Source organism: Hyaena hyaena, unplaced genomic scaffold, assembly GCF_003009895.1.
Source record: "Hyaena hyaena isolate Hyena2069 unplaced genomic scaffold, ASM300989v1 scaffold_989, whole genome shotgun sequence".
In the NCBI taxonomy this organism is placed as follows: Eukaryota; Metazoa; Chordata; class Mammalia; order Carnivora; family Hyaenidae; genus Hyaena; species Hyaena hyaena.
In genome coordinates, this window is record NW_024081623.1 from 487,934 (window position 1) to 507,606 (window position 19,673).

The 19,673-nt window shown below is 61.7% G+C and overlaps 2 protein-coding genes across 4 annotated transcripts; one reads left to right on the forward strand and one right to left on the reverse strand.

Annotated features, from left to right (window-relative positions):
- The first annotated feature begins 329 nt into the window (after positions 1 to 329).
- Positions 330 to 6,327, forward strand: SIGIRR (single Ig and TIR domain containing). 3 transcript variants are annotated; one of them, XM_039221588.1, is made up of 10 exons: positions 330 to 510; positions 2,195 to 2,347; positions 3,210 to 3,408; positions 3,829 to 3,962; positions 4,079 to 4,219; positions 4,579 to 4,722; positions 4,938 to 5,040; positions 5,105 to 5,255; positions 5,506 to 5,695; positions 6,001 to 6,327. In XM_039221588.1, the coding sequence occupies exons 2-10, from the start codon at positions 2,341 to 2,343 to the stop codon at positions 6,162 to 6,164; spliced, it is 1,233 nt and encodes a 410-aa protein (XP_039077519.1). In that variant the 5' UTR covers positions 330 to 510; positions 2,195 to 2,340; the 3' UTR covers positions 6,165 to 6,327. The 3 variants fall into 3 exon arrangements, with proteins under 3 accessions (XP_039077519.1, XP_039077521.1, XP_039077520.1); XM_039221590.1 differs by having other exon boundaries at positions 2,198 to 2,347; XM_039221589.1 differs by lacking the exon at positions 330 to 510 and having other exon boundaries at positions 822 to 2,347.
- An 803-nt stretch (positions 6,328 to 7,130) lies between these two features.
- On the reverse strand, positions 7,131 to 14,816 carry PKP3 (plakophilin 3). The gene is made up of 13 exons (XM_039221491.1): positions 14,447 to 14,816; positions 12,312 to 12,391; positions 11,567 to 12,174; positions 11,342 to 11,465; positions 10,404 to 10,608; positions 9,897 to 10,071; positions 9,336 to 9,453; positions 9,094 to 9,264; positions 8,833 to 9,018; positions 8,223 to 8,376; positions 7,821 to 8,013; positions 7,651 to 7,738; positions 7,131 to 7,434 (listed from the first exon to the last, which is right to left on the reverse strand). Exons 1-13 carry the CDS (start codon positions 14,676 to 14,678, stop codon positions 7,399 to 7,401), a joined length of 2,370 nt encoding a protein of 789 aa, XP_039077422.1. The 5' UTR covers positions 14,679 to 14,816; the 3' UTR covers positions 7,131 to 7,398.
- Positions 14,817 to 19,673: the final 4,857 nt, after the last annotated feature.

Here is a 19,673-nt window from a genome sequence, read left to right on the forward strand (position 1 = left end):
ATGTCTGGGACACAGCTGACCGTGTGTGTGTGTGTGTGCGCGCGCGCGCACGCGCGTGCAGGATGGCCCTGACTGGGGAGGTCTCCTTAGGGCCCAGGTCCCAGCCTCTCTGAAACCTTCTCTCCATTCCCCAGGCCTGGCCTCGGGGGAAATATGCTGCCTGGGTGGGCTGGGGTGGGCCCCAGAGGAAGGAGCTGCTTACTCAGAGTTACAGGAAGAAGCATGCAGGCGGGGCAGGCGGGGCGAGAACCACCAACTGCCCGCCTGCCTGGGTGGGGTTTAGGGTTAGGAGAGGATGTGACTGCAAAGCCAGGAAGCTGCAGGGAAAGTTCTGATTAACACACACACACAAACAAAAGGCAGGTCCTCACTGTGCTTGGTGATGTGTTTTGGGGCTGCGGGGCCGCGGGCCGGGCCTGGGGCCCAGCTGAGCCGAGAGTTCCCTCCCAAGCAGGCATCGATGACCTCAATGACCGACACCACCCCCCAGGAGGAGAGAGCTGGAACCAGGTGACTCCGCGTACTCCCCCTGACAGCCTTGCTGCTCTACTGTCGTGAGCCTGTGTCCTTGCCCTCCGACACCATCCTTAGTCAGGCCCGGCTGAGGGGAGGCCCCGCACATAGCCTGTGTGTGCCTGTAAGAACAAGGGTGACAGGAAGCTGTGTGTGTACCTTTGGGGGCAAGGGCTGGTGTGAGGGGCAGTGTGTGATGTGGGTTTGTGCAGATGCTGAGGGCTATGCGCCCTGTGGGAGCTGCTGCAAGTATGTGTGCACTGTGTGTGCGGCCGCAGGAGTGCGGGAGGTGTGTGTGTGGGGTGATGTAGTACGTGTGCATGGGGAGGGGTCTGTGTGTGCGCACGTTGTGCAAAACAGATTATGTAGGGGAGGGTGCGCCGGGGGAGGACCCCTGTCCCTGTTTTGCAGTTTGGCCTTAACTTCCAGGAAGGTCAGAGCCTGCCTCTCCAGGGGTAAAAATTCTTCTGAGTTTGAAGAAGCGGAAGGGCTACTGCCGGAATTTCCCTGGGACCTGCTGGGCTGGGAACACGGGGGAAGGGGTGCGAGCTGTCTCCCACAGCCTCCCAGTGGACTGGTGCTGCTTCAGGGACCTTCCCAAGACTGCCCTCCACCAGAGGGCTTCAGGAAGGAACCTCTGCACCCGTTCCCTGCCTGATACTCCAGCAGAATTACCCGAGGAAATTCCAGCCCAGCCAAACCCAGGGCTTCTGGCTGTGCGGAGCCTAGGCCAGGCCCACGGTGGCATTGCCCACGCAGAAGGGATGGAGGGAAGGCTAAGAGATTTGGGGTCCTAGGGGTGGAGAGGACAGCCCCAGGCAGGAGTGGAGTGAGGACTCAGTAAATACCTGCCACTTCAGCTGGGCCAACCTGGGGGCCGGGAGGAGCTGGTGGCCCCAGGACTCTTGCTGTAGAGGAGGCTGTGAGGCGGGGGAAAGGCTCTGGCCTGGGGGTTTTGGCCCCTCCTTTCAGCTCAGGTCACTCTGGAGCTTTTTGTGTCAGGAGGCACGTGCATCTGCTCCCAGTCTGGGTTCGGAGTGGTCCCAGCCCCCCAGAGGAGCGAGCCACCTGTGGGTGGGGTGGGGGCCTCCCTTGGAGAACTAGACAATGTGTACAAAGGTCTTTAGTTTTGGACACGACAGATGGGTGGGGGAACACAGGTGTGGGACCCATAGGGCCTGCTGGAGTGAACTCAGTCCAGCCAGGCTCCCTCCCTCCCGCCTTGGGGACAGTGGCCTGGCTCAGCTCAGGTGCCGTGTCCACACACACGTGTGCACACGGGACATGTCCAGGACCAAACCCTATAGCTGGGAGGATGGCTCCGAGTCCAGCAGCCCACACCCACCCCTTGGTGGCATGTGACCCTCGGCGCTCAGGGCCGGGAGAGGTCTGCACCGCAGCCCTCCTTGTCTGCGGTGACTGTCCCGGGGCATGGGGGGGACACAGCCATGTCCCACCTCATGAGGGTGCCAGGGGGCACTCCCTGGGCCATCACGGTGACACTTGGAGCAGGTGAAGGGAAGTCTGAGGGCTCCCCCAAGCCCTCTGGGCTGTGCCCGCTCCGGTGTGAGACGCCGCGCGTGATGCTGTGCTGGTGTGCCTGGCACCCTCAAGGTAACTGCTGCGAGGTTGCATGTTAACTCATCCTCTTCTTGTTTAACTTTCTCCTTTGGGGTGGCAGCAGCCTCTGACCCCTCCTGGTGCCCTGACTGACCGGCCACAGAGACAGAGAGCCCCTGGGGGACCAGTCTGCTCAGCCAAGGATCCCCGAGGAGCCAGCGTGTGGCACCAGAGTCCAGCCTGCCCTGAGAAGGCCCCAGCCAGACCATGGCAGGTAGACGGGTCAGAGAGGGACAGGCGCAGACCCCACTCCCACCTCCTGTCCCTCGGGCCGGCTCCGTGCTGCGATGTTGCCACCAGCCAGGGGTACAAAGGCCTCTGCTCACTCCCCCCACATAGCTCGAGGGCCTGACCCCACAGTCAGGGCAGGCTCTGAGCCATCTCCTTCCCAAAGCCTCTAGATTATGGTCGTGGGAGTCCAGAAAGCTGAGGAACACCGGGAATGGGAGCTTGTGGAGGGGAGGATCCCAGGGGCAGGATGGGTAGATGTGGGCTACTGAGAGACCACACCAAGATGATGGTGGTCTCCTCTCATGTCCCCCTAGGGGGTCCTGGAATCCCATGCTCCCATCCCAGGTGGAAGGAGTGGCACGCTCTGCTCCTGAGCCCCCCAAGCCACTGGTGTTTACACTTGCTGCAGGTCTCCTGGCGGAGGGGCCGGGTGAGGGTACAGTGCCTGGCCACTCACCTGGGGTGGGAGTTGAGCAGTGGGCAACAGGTGCACACAGAAAATGTGGGAGCTGGGCTCATGTACTGGGTGGATGGGCAGTCAGATGGGCCCCCCTGGGCTGGGGTGGGTCAGCTCAGCTATGCCTCTGGCTGCTGCCTTCCAATGTCCTTGAGGACAGAGCAGCCACATCAAAGGCAGGCAGAACACCCAAGGCCCAGCTGCTGCTGAGGGAAAGCATGCCAAGTGCCAGGCCCTGTCCCCTGTGGGACTTGTGCATGGACGTGGTGTGCCCACCAAGAACACATGCCACTGACCGTCTTGTTTTTTTCCTGGCCCACAGACCATCTGTGGTTGGTGGGAGCCCAGCATCCCAGACATGGCTAATCTCTGGGTCCTCTCTCTGCAGGTGTCTGTGATAGGGTCCCCAACTTCCTCTCTCCGTCTGGAAACCAGGCCCTGGAGCCCGCCCTGGGCAGTGTGGTCACTCTGAACTGCACAGCCTGGGTGGTCTCTGGGCCCCTCTGTCCCCTGCCCTCAGTCCAGTGGCTGAAAGGCGGGCTGCCACTGGGCAATGGAAACCACTATGGCCTCCATGAAGACTCCTGGTAAGAGACTGGGGTGTCCAGGGTCAGGTGACTACCCTGGTTATACCCAGGGCCACCTGTACCCTGGTCTATAACCACCTGGACATGGACAGAGTGCCACTTTTGACACGGACTAAGGGTCAGTGACTGCAGGGATAGATGGCCCCTTGTAGTCAGCCCGGGACCATGGGTGCCAGCACAGTCCTATGGTCTGAATTAGGCACTGATCCTCAAAATCCAGACCCAGGATCAGGGTGACTGTCCCCAAACAGACCCTTACCCCCACCAGGTTTTGGCCACTTCTCTTAGCTTATGGCCCAAGGACTGCTCAGGAAGCCCACATCTGCAGCCTCTGTGGGGGGGCGTCTGACAGGTGGGGCCCAGGAACATCTACTGATGCTCTCAGGCCCCAGGTAAGAGGGTTCGGCCTGGTCTCCCTAGGGTCAAGGCCAACTCATCAGAGATGCTTGTGTCCAGTGTTCTGGGGGTCAACCTGACCAGTGCTGAGGACTATGGGGTCTTTACCTGCTCCATCCGGAATGTCAGCTCCTCCTCCTTTACTCTTTGGGGAGCTGGTGAGTGGCAGTACACTGGGTGGAAGGTGGGAGGCCTAGAGGGACCTGGGGAGCCTTGAGGCCTGGAGAATGCTGGGTGGGGGCGGCAGCGGTTCAGACTGCAGCTCTGTCCCCAGGCCCAGCTGGCCACGTGGCCGCGGTGCTGGCCTCACTCCTGGTCCTGCTGGCCCTGCTCCTGGCCGCCCTGCTCTATGTGAAGTGTCGGCTGAATGTGCTGCTCTGGTACCAAGACACCTATGGGGAGGTGGAGATGAACGGTGCGTGGGGCCAGGATGGACAAGAATGAATCAGCTATGAGGCCTCCCTAGGCTGTTTTGGGCGGGCGGGTTGTCCCTAGCAAATGTGGAGGGGTGACCCTGGAGTTCCCTGGGGCGGGGGTGGGGGGGATCTTTGTTGAGCACACAGTCCAGGAAAGAGCGCAGAAGCCTGGCAGGCAGCCCGCGTCCAGCACTGGAGGCGGGGTTGTGGGTGTGCATGCGGGATCTGCCAGGTAGGCAGGCCTGGTCCCCCGACGCTCGTGGGGAGGGGTTAGAGGACCCAGGGTGGGCGGGGGACAGCGGCCAGGGTAGCAGGCCCAGGCCTCGAAAACCTGGCGCTGACCCTTTGCCGTTCGCAGACGGAAAACTCTACGACGCCTACGTCTCCTACAGCGACAGCCCCGAAGACCGGAAGTTCGTGAACTTCATCCTGAAGCCGCAGCTAGAGCGGCGTCGGGGCTACAAGCTCTTCCTGGATGACCGCGACCTCCTGCCACGCGCGGGTACCGCGGGCCCCGCCTGGTGGCCTCGCCGCGTCCGGATACCGTGCCCTCCCTCTCACGGCCCCGCCCCATCTCCTTCGGGCCCCGCCCCGCTCTGAGCCCGGGCCCCGCCCCCGTGGCCCCGCCCCATCTACCTCCGGGCCCCGCCCACCCGTGGCCCCGCCCCCGTGGCCCCGCCCTTTCCCCCCGGTCCCGCCGACGCCTGGTTTTCGCAGAGCCCTCCGCGGATCTCCTGGTGAACCTGAGCCGCTGCCGGCGGCTCATCGTGGTACTGTCAGAAGCGTTCCTGGGCCGGGCTTGGTGCAGCCACAGCTTCCGGTGGGTCCCGCGCAGGGTTGGGTGGGCCCCCGCCCCGTCCCCCCTGACGGTCCCGCCCCCGCAGGGAGGGCCTGTGCCGGCTGCTGGAGCTCACGCGCAGACCTATCTTCATCACCTTCGAGGGCCAGAGGCGAGACCCCGTGCACCCCGCGCTCCGCCTGCTGCGCCAGCACCGCCACCTGGTGACCCTGCTGCTCTGGAAGCCCGGCTCCGTGGTGCGGAGAGGGGCGTAGGGAGTGGCCCCTTAATAGGGATGGTGGTACCGGGTTCCGGAAAGGGGCTCCTACATGGCCAGTTCTGTGGTTTGGGGACTTGTGAATGGAACCCCGTGGGGTGAGGGTCCTGTGGCCTGCTGCCCAGAAGAGGGGCCTCCTTTGAGGCCCCTGGAGCCAGGTGGATGCATGCTTCCAGGTGTGCTCTTTGGGGCCAAGGCCACCAGACTAACAGCCCAATCCTGGGCCCCAGGCACCTTCTTCAGATTTCTGGAAAGAGCTGCAGCTGGCACTGCCACGGAAGGTGAGGTACAGAGCAATGGAGGGAGACCCCCAGACCCGCCTGCAGGATGACAAGGACCCCATGCTGATCGTGCAAGGCCACCTACAGGAGGGTCGGACCCTGCACCTGGAGCTGGACCCTGACCCCGAGGGGGACCTGGGTATGCCCACCTGGTCCCACCCCTGACCCTGAGAAGCTTGGCCTGGGGCGGAGGGCGGTGCACAGGGCTGAAGAGCCCAGAAAGGGGTCCAGGTGGCGGAGACTCCTCCTTGCATAGGTGGGCTTGATGCCCCCCAAGCACACCCTCACTGCCCCTTTCCTGGAGGCACTCGGACCCAAGGCCTGCCTGGGAGCTCAAATACTACTATGCAGGAGGGTGAGCAGGGAGTGACCCTCATTCATGGGTCTAGCAGAAGTCAGGCTGTGGGCAGCCCAGCCTCAGGCCTGGTGGTACCCTCTTCCCAGGTGTCCGAGGGCCTATCTTTGGGGAGCCATTAGCTCCACCCCATGTGAGTGGGGTTACCCTTGGAGAGGGCCGGGGCAGCGAGGTGGATGTCTCGGACCTCGGCTCCCGCAACTACAGTGCCCGCACGGACTTCTACTGCCTGGTGTCTGAGGATGACGTGTAGCCTGCACCCACCAGAGCAGCGGGACCACCAAGGACAGCTGGGTGCAGGGTCGGGTGGGGTTTTTCTCCTCTCGGCAGGACCACCAGCCACGAGACCTTCAGGGAAGTGGGGGGACTGCCCTTATGCCTCCTTGTGCCAGAAAATAAAGTCCTTTTAGATCCTGCCTGAGCCTCAGCCTCTCCTCTCCTGGGGCAGTAAGGGGCAGTTCCATCTCAGGTTCTCCATGGCCCTCAGCTCCTCCCCTTTCTAATCCCCACAGCCACCCAGCCACAAGTCTGGCTGTCCACGTACTCCCACTCTCTCCATCCTCCATCCTGAGCCAGCTCAGACACATCTCTTGTAGTGGCCTCCTTGGGTCTATCTGCTTAAAGGCATGACTGTCCTCAGCCCCCTCTGATTCAGACAGGTCCTGGGTGAGGGGCAGGCCCCTTAGAGTCTGCAGGTTCTGAGCTTTACAGAAGAAGCCTTTTGTTGTAAAAGTATGAGTGGGAGGGAGCTTCACCACCAAATGTCCTGGTTTGGTGACATGGGTTCCTGGAACTCAGACAGTGTGAGTCCCTGGTCAGGACACCCCCAGGCCCCGTGAGGCAGGGCAGAGAGAAGTGTTGGGTGCGTCTGCCCTATGGGTACAGCCCAGCAGGGCAGCACTGAAGCCAGGAGAGGTCACAAGCTCTCCCAGGAGTGGCCACCCCTCTGTGCACACGGTCCCCAGGTCTGTTGTGTTTGTGCCTCAGTTGGCCTCCGGGCTGCCCCTGCTGTGTGCCCCATTTCCTCTTCTCCTTGTCCTGGGCACCCTGACCTGGAGAAGCCTCTGAGTGAGCTCTGGGTGTCAGTATCGTCAGGGGCAGGCGCTGCTGTGCTCAGGGACACTGCTGAGTTCCTGGCTTGGACCCCCGTGTCGAGCCAGCCAAAGAATCTTGCAGGGATGTGTTCATGGCTATCTTTATTCCCAGCGCTGGCAGCTCACCACCTCTGCCCATGTGACTTCGTCACCACCCCACACACCTGAGCAGCCTCAAGCCCTGCCCCACCCCCTGCCCTATAGAATCCAAATCCCTGAAACAACCCCCTCGCCCCCTCCCTGGTGCCCAGGCCCCTGCAAAGTTGCACACGGGACTCCCATGAGCAGCCCCAGGCCATCAGCCTTCTCCCAGGCTGGCCAGCGAGCAGTGCATAGCTGAGCCTGTCCCTTGGAGGCTAGGCCATGTTGCATCTTCCTCCAGGAAGGCCCCTCCTATGGGCCCAGGAAGTCCTCCTTCCGATAGCCTTTCTGCAGTGGAGAGGGGGCCCAGAGTCAGGGTTCATGCCCGCGGGCCGCTGTCCTCAGGCCCCCCCCCCTCCCTGGGGCTCTGGTCTCCTTTCTCATGTTCCCCACTTCCCGAGTCTCCTATTCCATATGAGTTCCCGGGTCCCTTCCCTGCCACCTGATGTCCAGCCCCGGGTCCGACACCGGCCGCCCTGCCTGCCCTGGATCGCCAGAACATACCGCCCGGAAGTCTCGGTGGAGCTTGCTGTACTGCCACAGGTTGGCCAGGAGGCTGGAGGCTGCTCGGGAGGACTTCTCACTGTCAGGGCTTGGGGGCGGGTGGAGGAGCAGGGGTCAGCAGGGTGATCAGCTAGGCCACCGGTGGGGGGAGGGTGCCGGAGGGGCCTCACCTGTCCCGCTTCTTCTTGATGAAGACCAGCTTTCGGAGCCCGTCAAAGTAGAGCAAGTCTCGGGCGGCGATGGGACTGGCCACCACCAGGTTGTTGAGCACGGCTATGATGTTGACCAGCACGTCGGCAGGGGGAGACTTCTCGCCCACGCTGCCAGGCAGCTTCTCAATCAGGTGACTCACCACCTTCGTGGCTGCCAGGAGGCCAGGATTGTGGGGAGGTCAGGAAGGCGGCCTCCACATCCACTTCTGGCTGCCTGCCCACCCCCGAGCCCTCCATCTATTCGCCCAGCTCTAGCTTGCCAGAGGGCCACCCAAATGGGCAGCAGAAGAGAAAACCCAGGGGTGAGCCCAGCTAGGCAGGGTGAGGGCAGAGCCCAGGCTTCAGGATGGCCCGACTCACACATCTCGTCCTTGTTTCTGGCGTTCCGAGACAGGTTTCGGATGAGGCCGGTCAGTGAGCGGAGCTGGTGGTGGTCCGCAGTCCGAACCCGGTCCAGCAGTGGGTTCAGGATGCGCTCCTGCTCCAGAGCCAGGCGGCTCAGCACGCCCGCCCACTGCGCGTAGGAGCGGAGCTGGTGAGCGCGGGTGGAGCCCCAGCCCCGTGGCCCAGGCTCCAGGTTGGGTCTTTTCTCTGTCCCTCTCCCTCTCTCTCCCCAGAATCCTGAGACAGGACTGGGCCCCACTGCCTCTCACCTGCTCTGTTCACCCTGTGTCTGCCCTCACAGCCCAGCCAGGAGCCTCATCACAGGTGACTTGGGTCGGCCCCGCCTCCGCCTCTCCCTAAATCCTCGGGGGTCCCTGGGGCCTGTACCCTCTGGGACACTGGCCTCACACTCCCGGCTGTCCCTTCTGTCCCCGGCCCCTCACACCTCTGGCTGCATGTCCTGTCCCTCCCTCTTGGGCTTTGGCTCCTCCTCCTGGGTGTGTCGTCCTGCCCCAACAGACTGAGCTAGAGAGCTCCTCACTCTTCTCATTCCCCGTCGTGTCCCCAGGGCAACATGGGTCCTCACCCTGCGGTCGCCCGCGGTGATGTTCTGCAGCGCCCCCGCGGCTGCCTCGGTGGTGTGTGGGTTGAGTTCACAGCGCTGCAGCAGCCGGTTGTACAGCCCCACGATCTGGGGGCTCCACAGCCACTCGAGACCCTTGGGGTCCTTAGACACCTCGGCGAAGGTCAGTGCATCGGCCGTGAGGGGCAGCTGGGTGGGAGGTGTGGAGGGTCAGCTGGGCTCAGGCCAGGGGCCCTGCCCCCAGCTGCCCAGGCCTGTGCCCACCTCTCGAAGCCTCCGGCTCTGAGGCGTGAAGCAGCCCACCACCTCACTGGGCGGCGCCCCAGCTGTGTCCCTGCGGCCCCGGCCCTCGAGCCGCTGCAGGGCAGATGGCGGCATCTCATCATACAGGCGGTAGGACAGGTTCCTCAGCACGCACACTGCGTTCTCCACACTCTGCAGAGGGCGGACCATGGTCAGAGTGGGCCAGAACCCCCCAGGACCTTTTGGCAATGGCCGCCCCTCACCTTGTCCTCACACTTGCCCACGTCAAGGGCGTGGTTGATGTAGGTGACCAGGGCGTCCACCAGCCCATGGCACTCACGCATCTTCTGTCGAGTGGCCTGGGAAGCTGAGCTGAGGTTCCTGTGGATGGAGGCAGACCAGAGACCCCCCGGTGGGAACCCAACCCGAGGGGCGAGCCCCTGGCCCCCAGTCACCTCCTTCCCCTGAACTGGGCCCCACTCCTTGGCACTTGCTGCTCCTCTGCCTGCCCATCCCCCATCCACCCTTCCAAGTCCAGAGCGGAGGTTATGATTTAACGAAACCTGAGCTTGCAGCCCCCAGGGCCTGTTGCCAACCGACGAGTCAGCCATGCCCAGCTGCTGTCCCACTTCTGTGCCAGCACCCATACCTGGCGTGGCCTGTCTGCTTCTGCAGCCGCCCTGGCCAGCTCCGCCTTGCCACTCAGACCTGGCACTCAACATCCCCCTTCTCCAGGCCTCCCCTCCCCCTTCCAGGCACCCAGTTCTTTCCCCATGGCCACCGTCTTGGCCTCTCCCAGCTCGCTGCCCCCTCACCCAGCACACCTGAGGAAGCCCGTGGCATTGTAGAAGATTTCAGCCTCAGAGGCATTCTGCTGGATGAGGGGTGGTCCCCCGGCCCCCGAGAGGGGGCTTAGCACCAGGTCTGTGAGTTGTTCCAGTGTGTCCCTGGCCAGGCGGTCCTTCAGATGGTCACTGGAGGACAGGTTCCACAGGATCCCTGGGGCAGGAGCGGCCGTGGCCATGGTCAGCGATAGCCCACTAGCCCCCCCGCCCCAGCTCCTTCAGGGAGGGTGGGGATGAGGCTCCCAGCCTCTCCTAGGGCCCCACCTGGCATTTGGAGCCTCACGCAAGAGCCCCATGGAGAGAGCCAGCCTGCGACCTGCAGGTCACAGGGCTGTGACACAGCAGCAAGACAGTGCTTGGGGACACAGGGCCTGGGGGCTGGAAGCTAGCTGCAGACACGTGCCACAGGAACAGTCGTGGGGACCAGTGGAAGGGGGGATGAGGAAAACAGAATGGAGAAAGGGAAGGCGTGGGGTCGCAGGGCACCTGTGACGTTCTTGCGCAGCTCATCGTCATGCTCGCGCAGCGTGCGCAGCAGCTCGAAGATGCCATTCTCCTCCACGAGGGCCAGCTTATTGTCCGCGTTGTCGTAGATGAGGTTGCGCATGGCACCCGTGGCATGGCGCTGCACCTCCTGGTTGGCATGGTTGAAGAGCTTCACCAGCCTGGGCACAGCCTGAAGGCTGCGGGCCTGCACACACAGACATGTGGGTGTTAGCACATGTGTGCACACCCCACAGGCATGTGCAGATGGGTGCAAGCATGTGAGGGCGTGTACTGATGATGGAGACATGCAGGTGTACGCAGGCATGCGCAGGTGTGTACAGATGTATATAGGTTTATGTGGATGTGCAGATGTGCACAGGTGTAAGTGTGTGCAGTTGTACACAGGTGTGTGTAGATGTGTGCAGGTGGATGCACAGGTGTGTGCAGGTGGATGTGTAGGTGTGTAGAGGTGTGTGCAGAGGCACACAGATGTATGTAGATGTGTGCAGATGCGTGCAAGTGGATGCAGGTGTGTGCAAATGTGCAGATGTATGCAGGTGTGTACAGATGTACACAGGTGTATGTAGGTGTGTGCAGATACTTGTGTGCGGATGTGTGCAGGTGGATATGCAGATGTGTGCAGGTGTGTGCAGAGGTGCACATACAGGTGTATGTAGATGTGTGCAGATGCGTGTAGGTGGATGCAAGTGTGTGCAGAGGTGCACAGGTGTGTGTATGCACATCTCTTCCCCCTGCCCCTCCTCTGCTGGGGAGGCTCTGGGCCAAATGGGGGTCTGCCCGCCCAGTCAGTGTGGGGACCAGTGAGGGGTTGTTGGGGACCAGAAATTAACGACAAGTGGGGGATCAATGAGGGTGGTCACCAGGGGTGTCCACGGACCAGCAGGCCACAGGGGGCACCAGCAGGGGCATCTGGTCACCTGCTTCTTGGCTGCTGCATCGCTATAGCACTTGTGCTGGATGTAGGCTGCTCCCAACACCTGCAGGTTGGGGTCTGAGGCCATGAGGTACTTGACTGCTGAGGGCAGGTCGATGTCATCAAATCTGTAGAGATGGTGGTGGGGGGGGGGCAATAGGAGGGGTCAGGCTGATCCTGGGGACGGGCCAGGGCTGTGGCAGAAGCGCCCTCCCCAAGCCCAGCTCACCCGCTGCTGAGCCTCTGCAGAGTGCGGTGGCTGCCGTAGCTGTCCAGTCCACGCACATCTGGCAGGTGGCTGGAGTCGGCCAGGCTCAGGCTCAGGCTGCGCACAGATGGTGCTCGCGCCACAGGCTCCACCCCGGCCCCGCCACGGCTGCGGTGGCTGCTCTGGAATCGCTGCAGGGTCCGCATGGCTGGCGCCCGGATTGTCCGGCTGGGCGGCCCCTCAGCAGCTTCCGGCCAATCCAAGCCCCCTGACCGGCTGGAGCTGGCCTGGCGCTCATAGGCAAAGGCCCTGTAGGCTGAGGCAGCCGGGGGCTCCAGCTGCTCGGATACCACGCTGTAGCGGTCGTCCAGGCCCCCGGCCCCAAGCCTCAGCGAGCGCAGGGACAGGGTGTCATAGTCCACCCGGCCCCCTGCCCCGCCACGCTCGTGGAAGGACATGGGCCGGGTGGGCATGGGCACGGCGGGCTGGGCTCCCCCGTACCCTGCAACCCCAAAGGTGCTGCCCCCGTTGTGGGCGGAACTCAGCCTTCGACTGGAGCTCACATCCACAGCTGAGCGGGAGGACCAGGAGGCAGGGCTGTAGGCAGGCTTGGCAATGGGCCGGAAGGTCTGTGGGCAGGGAAGAGAGCAGTGAGCGGGTCCTGGAGGCTCACCTGGCACCAGCCCCCCCACCCCCCCGCAGCTCCCCGCTCCCCCCCAGAGCCTCCCCCAAGAGCCCCTCCTGGGGCTGGAGACGATGTACTCACAGAGGTGTTGTCCGCACCGAAGCTCTGGGAGCGGGAGCTGAAGCCAGCCTGCAGGGTGTGGTACTGACCACGGGATGTGCCTGCCGACAGGGACAATGGTGGCCAGCCCTGGTTGGAACTCTCCCACAGACCCCTGGTCCTCCAGCTGTGCTGGGGGACAGATAACGCTCACCACCCCCTCCTGGATGCCTGGGAAATGTTCCAGGGACTCCATTAGCTCTTTGGTCCCTGCCAGGGCACATGCCTGACCCCCTCCTCCAGGAAGCCACACTGACGCCTGTGAGCCCATCCTCTGCTGTGGTCGCCCGGGAGTGATGCTGCACTAGCCAAGGACACACAGTCCTCCGTCCCACCTGGAAAAGCCATGCCCGCCCCATCCAGCCACACAGAAGTTGAAGGTGTTGGTGCCAGCCCCACTCCGTGGTAAGTGGACAGACGTGGGTGGGTGAGGGATGGGGAGGTGGAGGAGGAGGAGGGAGGGCTGGTCAGACCATCGCAAGGAGAAGCGGATGGACAGATGGGTGGCTGGTTTGATAGACAACAGGTGCATGAGCTGGAAACACCAAGAATTGTTGGGTGAAGATCAGACCAAGGCGAAACAGAATGGACTGAGGTGAGGCGGACCCTGGCATCTCCGGAGGGCAGGGAGGGGGTGCCTTGAGGGGATCGGCCTCTGCCAGGGCCCCTGCTAGGGCCATATCTTGGGGGAGAAGAGTCACGTGTCCCCAGAGAGCCTGGGCAGGGTGAGTGGCTGAAAGGGATCATGAGGCGGGTGAAGGGAGGGGGGCTCAGCCCCTCCCCCAGTCTCTTCCAACTAGAAGGTCTGGGGGGCTCCCCTCCCAGCACATTCCTCAGACCCGCCCTGGTTAATGAGGCTTCTGGGCAGGGGCTATTAACCCTTTGACGCTAGTGAGGCTCAGCCTGGGGGACACACCTCCAGCCTGGGGACCTTACTCCCACCCCCAAATTATAATCCTCCCCCTAATTGGCAGGGTAGCCAGGGTGGTAATTAACCCCTCCCTGCTCCCTCCTCCACCCCATGACCCCTGGGCACCCAACTGCTTAGCCACCAGCAAGGCTGAGGCCCAGGGAGGGGAAGACCCAGGGACCCAGGCTGCCCTGGCAGCCCCTATGCTAGCTGACCCTTCTCCCTAACCGGCCAGCCTCTGGAGACCTGTCCTGGGAAAAGGCCCTGTAAAGGTCATGTGAACCACTGTGAGAACTGGCGTCTTGGCTCCTGACATCCTGGGAAGTTCACCTTACTATCTAACCTTGATCCCTGTTGTTGCAGTCTGGCAAGGGAGGAAATGGCATTTCTAGAACAACCGTTCTGAACTTCCTGTGTCTGCGGGATCCTTTAACACACATGTGCCCACATGCACACACACATCCACACACATGTGCGCTCGTGCATTTGCTCACGCATTTGCACACGCGCACCCTGGTGGAGCCAGGGTTCCCACACAGTGGGCCTGCCTGCACTGAGGGGCACCCCCCCACCTGATGTTCTCATCAAGAATATCTGGGTCACTCCTGCAGGGCCCTCCCCTGCAATTCCGCAGGGGACCCTGGTCCAGACGGGCAGGTGGCTCTAGTCCAGGTTTCCCAGACCCGCCCCCTCACGTTTCTGTCTGCTTATCCCCTTGGGGCCTGGAGGGCGGTGGGGAGGGACGCTGGAGTCTGGGTGTCTGCGTCTCAGTGTGTTTGTGCCTCTGTGAGACTGACGTGTATGTCTGCGTGCCTGCGACCGCGTGTGAGCCTGTGTTATCCGGGCCGGATGTGTGCGTGGCCTGTCTTGCTGATAGAGGTAGGCCTGGGGGGCCTGCTGTGTGCCGGATCTGCCATGTGCCAGTGGCGCTCGGGGCTGAGGGGGTGGGGAGGGGGGGACCTCAGCTTTGCTTGGCCAGGAAGGCCCGGGGGGTCCCTTCTGGGTGGGAGGCCACACCCATGGCTTCTCCCACACCGGGCGGGGCAGGGCGGGTGACTCAGTGCAAGGCCTCGGTGAGTCAGGGCGCTGAACCCCAGTGCCTGCTCCACCACGGCCTCTGGCCCTCGTACCACCACACCCACCGGGGCCGCCTGCCCACCGCCGCCGTTCCCACTGCCCGGCACCCACCCTGCAGGCATCCGCTTACCTCTGACCACCTCGGTGGCTCCCTCGGGCTCCGCCGTCCCATTGTGCCGAGCCTGCTGGCCGAGCTGCAGGAGGCGGGCACGGACCTGCTCCTGGACGCGGGCTGCCCGCAGCCGCTCAGCGTCCGGCCCCTCTGCACCCCGGCGGTCCAGCTGCAGGTCAGAGGGCAGTGCCAGGGAGCACACGCCAGCCTCAGGCTGCAGGGCCGACAGCAGGAAGTTACCGTCCTGCATGGCGGCAGACACGCGGGGCTGGGTCTGCGCCCGGCCTGGGCCACTGCCGGGGCCTCCTCCGGCCTGAACTGTCTTCACTGTCCTGTGCCTGAAGTCCCCTCCCCACTGGCCTCGCCCAGAGCCAGCCTGGAGACAGACGCCTGCCCAGCCCTGAGCTCGGCTGGGGGCGGGGACACCTGGGCCAGGTGAGAGGGAGGGGCCACCACCTGCTTAAGGTGGAATTTGGGCGGAAGAACAGGCCCCACGTCCTGGCCTGGCCTCCCCATTCCTTCTGCCCATCCTGGGACAGGGAAGCAGGGGTCCGGGCCCATGTTAGTTCTCAGCCTTGGTTTCCCAGCCACAGGGGGGCCTTTGGAGTAGGGGTGGGCTAATCAGGCCCCGCTGTCCTGAGTGTCAGGGAAGGGCCCGGTTAGGTCACTAGGGAGCCTATGGCCAGCCACCTCCAGGAGTCTGAAGGGGAGGGATTTTCCCTCCCTGGGTGACCAGGGGCTCTGGGTAGCCCCTCGAATCAAGCCGCTAACCCTGAGCCAGGCAGAGGTCAGCATCCAGGGTCACTATTAGTAATCAGGGGTCAGTGCTAAGGGTGAGGGTTGAGGACAAAGGGCTTGGAGTGGGGGAGCTTTCCGGTAGAAGAGGCGCCTGTAGACCTTAATCCTTGGTGCCCAAGAGACCCCAGAAGCATATAGATAGACTGCCCCATTCCCTAGGCTCATGACCCTCTAGATCTCTGTCCTGTAGACCCCAGAAGTTGCCCCCATCTTCCCAACTTCTGCAGAGGCCTCCAAAGGGCTGGCTTGGCCCTCTCCGTCACCCCTCCCCGGCTTCTGCCCCCCAGGCTGTGAGGTAGAAATCCATTCCCTACATGTGAGTCAGGGCTCAGCTCAACAGAGCTCTCTGACGGGCAGGGTAGGCAAGACTGCCACAGGGCATTGACTCAGAGGGGCCTCTCCGCCCAGGCTGGGGGTGCAGGAGCCAGGCTGTGTGTCAGGGGAGGGAGAAGCCAGGAGGCCGACAGAACAGTGATCAGGAGGGGTGGGCATCAGGGGTGGGGAGGGGGCCCAGGCCTTTCAGGGCTTGTCCCCAGAAGGTCTCCCGGGGCGCTCCCATCCAGCTGGACCAGCACGCTGCAAGGCCTCCTGGGCAGGCCTGGAGTGAGTCCAGGTTAGGCCCCTGGTGGACAGATAGGGGCGAGGGGTGAGCCAGGCAAGGCTGGAGGGACGGGGGGCTGAATGGCCTCAGGTACCTCCTGGGCCCCCCTTGAGGAGTCACTGTGAGACCCACTCTGATAGCCTCCTCTCTCCCGCGGGAGTCCTTCACCCTGGTCCCTGAAGACGCTTGCCTTAATCTACAATCAGTCTTTTCAGGGAATGTGGCCCCATGTGGCAATGGTGACTGGGGGGTCTGGGGGTGAGGAAGGGGGTCAGGGGCAGAAGGCAGGTCTAGGAGTGAGGTCAGAGTTGGAGAGGAAGGGGCAGGGTGGGGATGGGCTCAAGAGGGAGGGGAGGGTCCTTGGAAAGGTCAAGGTGAAGCCTGAGGGGACTGCTGGGCCGAGGAGGCTGGTGTGATGGGAGACCTACCGTGATGGGGGTCCGGATCCTGCTGGCTCCGTGGCTCAACCCGGAGGCCACTGCTGCAGGCTGAGGGGTCCTGGGCTCCATCCCAGGCCCAGCGCGTCTGTCTGGGGAGGCCTCTCACTGCAGGACAGGACTGCGGGGGCACCAGGAGGGCGGGGTGGGAACGCCCGCACGCCCAGCTCATCAGACCGGTTGCTTCCCTGGGAGACGTGTTTTGTGTGGAAAAATCCTGGGAGACAAGTTTGTGCGGCGCTGAGCTCACCTGGAGGCACACGCCTGGCACGGGCCTAGGCCCGCCCTCCATTTGGGGTCTACCTGGGGCCCTGCCTCGGGAAGCCAGCCTCGAGGCTGCAGGCTGGGGTTCAAAGGGCTTGTAGGGTATCCCCAGAGGTGGGCTGGGGCTGCAGAGGGGTGGAGGGGGCTTTTCTGGGGTGGGACGGCCTGCTCCACTGCCCCAAAGCTGTGCCGAGCCTCCCTCGGGACATGCGGACCCCTTCCCCACCGTGGACCTCTTCTGTGGCTCAGTGTTCCTGGAAAGTCTGGGATTCTGGGCGTACTTTCTCTAACCCCTGCACAGCCAGGGGGACTGGCCATGGCCCGGACCGGTTACCAGCACTCTCGAGCCCAGGCTAGGAGTCGCGTCTGCCTCTGTGACAAGCCTTCCACTCTGTCCTCTCCAGAATTCCCCTTTCCCTGTAGCACAACGAGGATTCAAGCCTGAGGTTTGATGCTGGGCTTCCTGGAGGAGGTGGGTCTGTAGCAATTGGAAGATACATCCAGGGAACCTAGAAAACAGACAGTAGGGGCATCTGCGGGGCAGGGCCTGGGAACCCATGTTTAACCCCTCCAGGGGGCTTTGGTGCACCATCAGGTTTGAGAACCTGGGGCCCCCGTGGGTGGGAAGTTAGGCTCTTACTTGGGAGGTGGGCGGCTCCTGGGGGGAGCCTGGACTCTGCCCTGCGGAGTCTGAAGGAAAGGCTGCGGCAGCTTGAGTGGGGTGCGTTAGCATTTCGCTTTTATACTCCTGTTGGGCTGGGCATAGATGTGCTGGGTGGTCAGCTGGAGGTGGGGACCCCCAGGCAGCTATTAGAAAAGTCTCTGAAAGAGGAGTTGGGGACAAAACTCAGGGGGCAGGGGTTGGGGGGGACCTTCAGGGCTCAGCGCCGGAGTTGAGGGAGGGGATGTAAGGAGGGTCCCTAGTACGGTTCCAGTGGCCTGGAGCTGGAGGAGGGGCACAGAGGGGACCCCACCCCCACCCCACCATCAGGTGTGGGGTGGGGGTTACTGAGGAGCAGACAATGGGGAAAAGTTTGCAGATATTACAGCAAAATAATATTGACAACAAAATTTAGGAGCAGGCGCTGGCACACGGAGAGGTTAAGCAGCTTGTCTGGGATCACACAGCCTGCAAGGGTGGGGTTAGATTAGCGAAGCCCTAGCACAAATCGACGGGGCTAGAGGTGAGGGAGCAGGAGCTGACTAGCTGGAGGGCCCAGAGGCTCAGGTCTTGGGGTCTTGTTTCCTCTCCGCTCCGGGTGGCGGGGGGCGCGTAGCCTCCCAGGCACTTCCTGTCCATGAACTCGTGCCCACGTTCACAAACCTTCCAATGGCCCATGGTCTGCGATCCCGCCAAATCCAGCCCAGGCCCCCATTGTCCACGAAACCTACCTGGATTAGTGCGATGGCCACCAACCCTCTGGCCTTGTGGGCAGCGTGGCCCCCACACCTAATTCCCGGGGACTCTCGTTGGGATACTTGGAACCTGGCGTCCTCTGTGACCACAGCTCTTGCCTCGAACCTTTGGTGTGGAAGGTAGCTAAGGGAGCTATATGGGCCCCAGGGAGCAGGGTGGCACTTTTACGCCCCATCCATCCCTTGACCAACTGTGTGTTGGTCAGTTGTGTCCTGAACTCTTCTACACACTTGGGGCTGTCCTGGGGAAGCAGGTGCGACGCAGATGCGCATGCACGCAGCGTTCCCCAGGAGCCCTCCTGTGTGCTGACCTGACCGGCCCCAGGCCCATGTTCTCAGGGGTCTTCACCTCTGAAGCCTGCTGACTTCCTGTGCACATGGATTGGCTAAGTTTCAGGCATCAGTTGTTTCAAACTTTTGATCCTGGCATGTATTTATTTCAGAAAAGTTTTCTCCTGTGATATCACTCACATCTCTTGTCTTCTGGCTTGTCTGTGTTCCTTTTCTCTCTTGTCTTCTCAGAGATCGCTTTTAGCTCTGTTCTTTTCCATTTCATTTTGTGCGCTTTTCTTGAACTTGTCTTTTGTGTTCCTGAGCCATGGTTGTTCTTATTTTTTGAAGTTTGTAAGGTGGCTTTTATTTCTTTTCTTTTAATGTTTTATTTATTTCTGAGAGAGACAGACAGACAGATAGACAGACAGACGTTACAGGCAGGGAAGGGTCAGAGAGAGAGGGAGACAAAGAATCCGATACAGGCTTCAGGCTGTGAGGTGTCAGCACAGAGCCCAATGCGGGTCCTGAACCCACGAACTGTGAGATCATGACCTGAGCCGAAGTCGGACGCTTAACTGACTGAGCCACCCAGGTGCCCCAGGTGGCTTTTATTTCTGTAAAGGTTTTATATTTCTCTTCCATTTCCCACCCCCCCCAAATGTTGTCAGATTTTAATTTTCTTTGTTTTTATCATTGATTTTTAAAGAAGACTGAATTTTTTAGAGCAGTTTTAGGTTTACAGCAAAATTAAGAGGAAGGTACCGAGATTTCCCTGCCCCCCTTCATAGATTCCCCACTTCGCAACACCCCCACCTTCGAGTGGTAGATTTGTAACAGTTCAGGAGCCTACATGGACACACATTATCACTGAAGTCCACAGTTCACATCAGGGTTTGGTCTCGGTGGTGTACACCCTGTGGGCCAACGTGTAGTGACATATATCCGCCGTTATGGTATCATACAGAGTGGTTTCACTGCCCTAAAATCCTCGGTCTAGTCATCCCTTCCCCCACCCTCACAACCCCTGGTGACCACCGGTCTTTTTAGTTGTGTAAGAAACCGGCAAGTGTCTTCCAGAGCGGCTACACTATTTTGCACTCCCCCCAGCAACGACAGAGTTCCCGTTGCTCCATATCCTCATCAGCGTTTGATGTCAGCGTTCTAGATTTTGGCCATTCTAACAGGTGTGTAGAGGGAGCTCGTTGTTTTCACTTGCATTTACTGACAACGTAGGGCCTGCCATCTGTGTACCTTCTTTGCTGAAGTGCCTGTTACGGTCTCTGGACCATTTTTTGTTGTTTAAAAATGTTTTGTTTTGGGGGCGCCTGGGTGGTTCAGTCGGTTAAGCGTCTGGTTTCGACTCAGGTCATGATCTCATAGTTTGTGAGTTCAAGCCCCGTATCTGGCTCTGTGCTGACAGCTTGGAGCCTGGAGCTACTTCAGATTCTGTGTCTCC

Coding starts and splice junctions, on each gene's coding strand:
- SIGIRR (XM_039221588.1), top strand. Junction 3,963..4,078: donor CTTTACTCTTTGGGGAGCTG/GTGAGTGGCAGT, acceptor CTCTGTCCCCAG/GCCCAGCTGGCCACGTGGCC. Junction 5,696..6,000: donor TGACCCCGAGGGGGACCTGG/GTATGCCCACCT, acceptor CCCTCTTCCCAG/GTGTCCGAGGGCCTATCTTT.
- PKP3 (XM_039221491.1), bottom strand. CDS start 14,678: ATGCAGGACGGTAACTTCCTGCTGTCGGCCCTGCAGCCTGAGGCTGGC. Junction 11,466..11,566: donor CTGCAGAGGCTCAGCAGCGG/GTGAGCTGGGCT, acceptor CCATCTCTACAG/ATTTGATGACATCGACCTGC. Junction 7,739..7,820: donor ATCAAGAAGAAGCGGGACAG/GTGAGGCCCCTC, acceptor CCCGCCCCCAAG/CCCTGACAGTGAGAAGTCCT.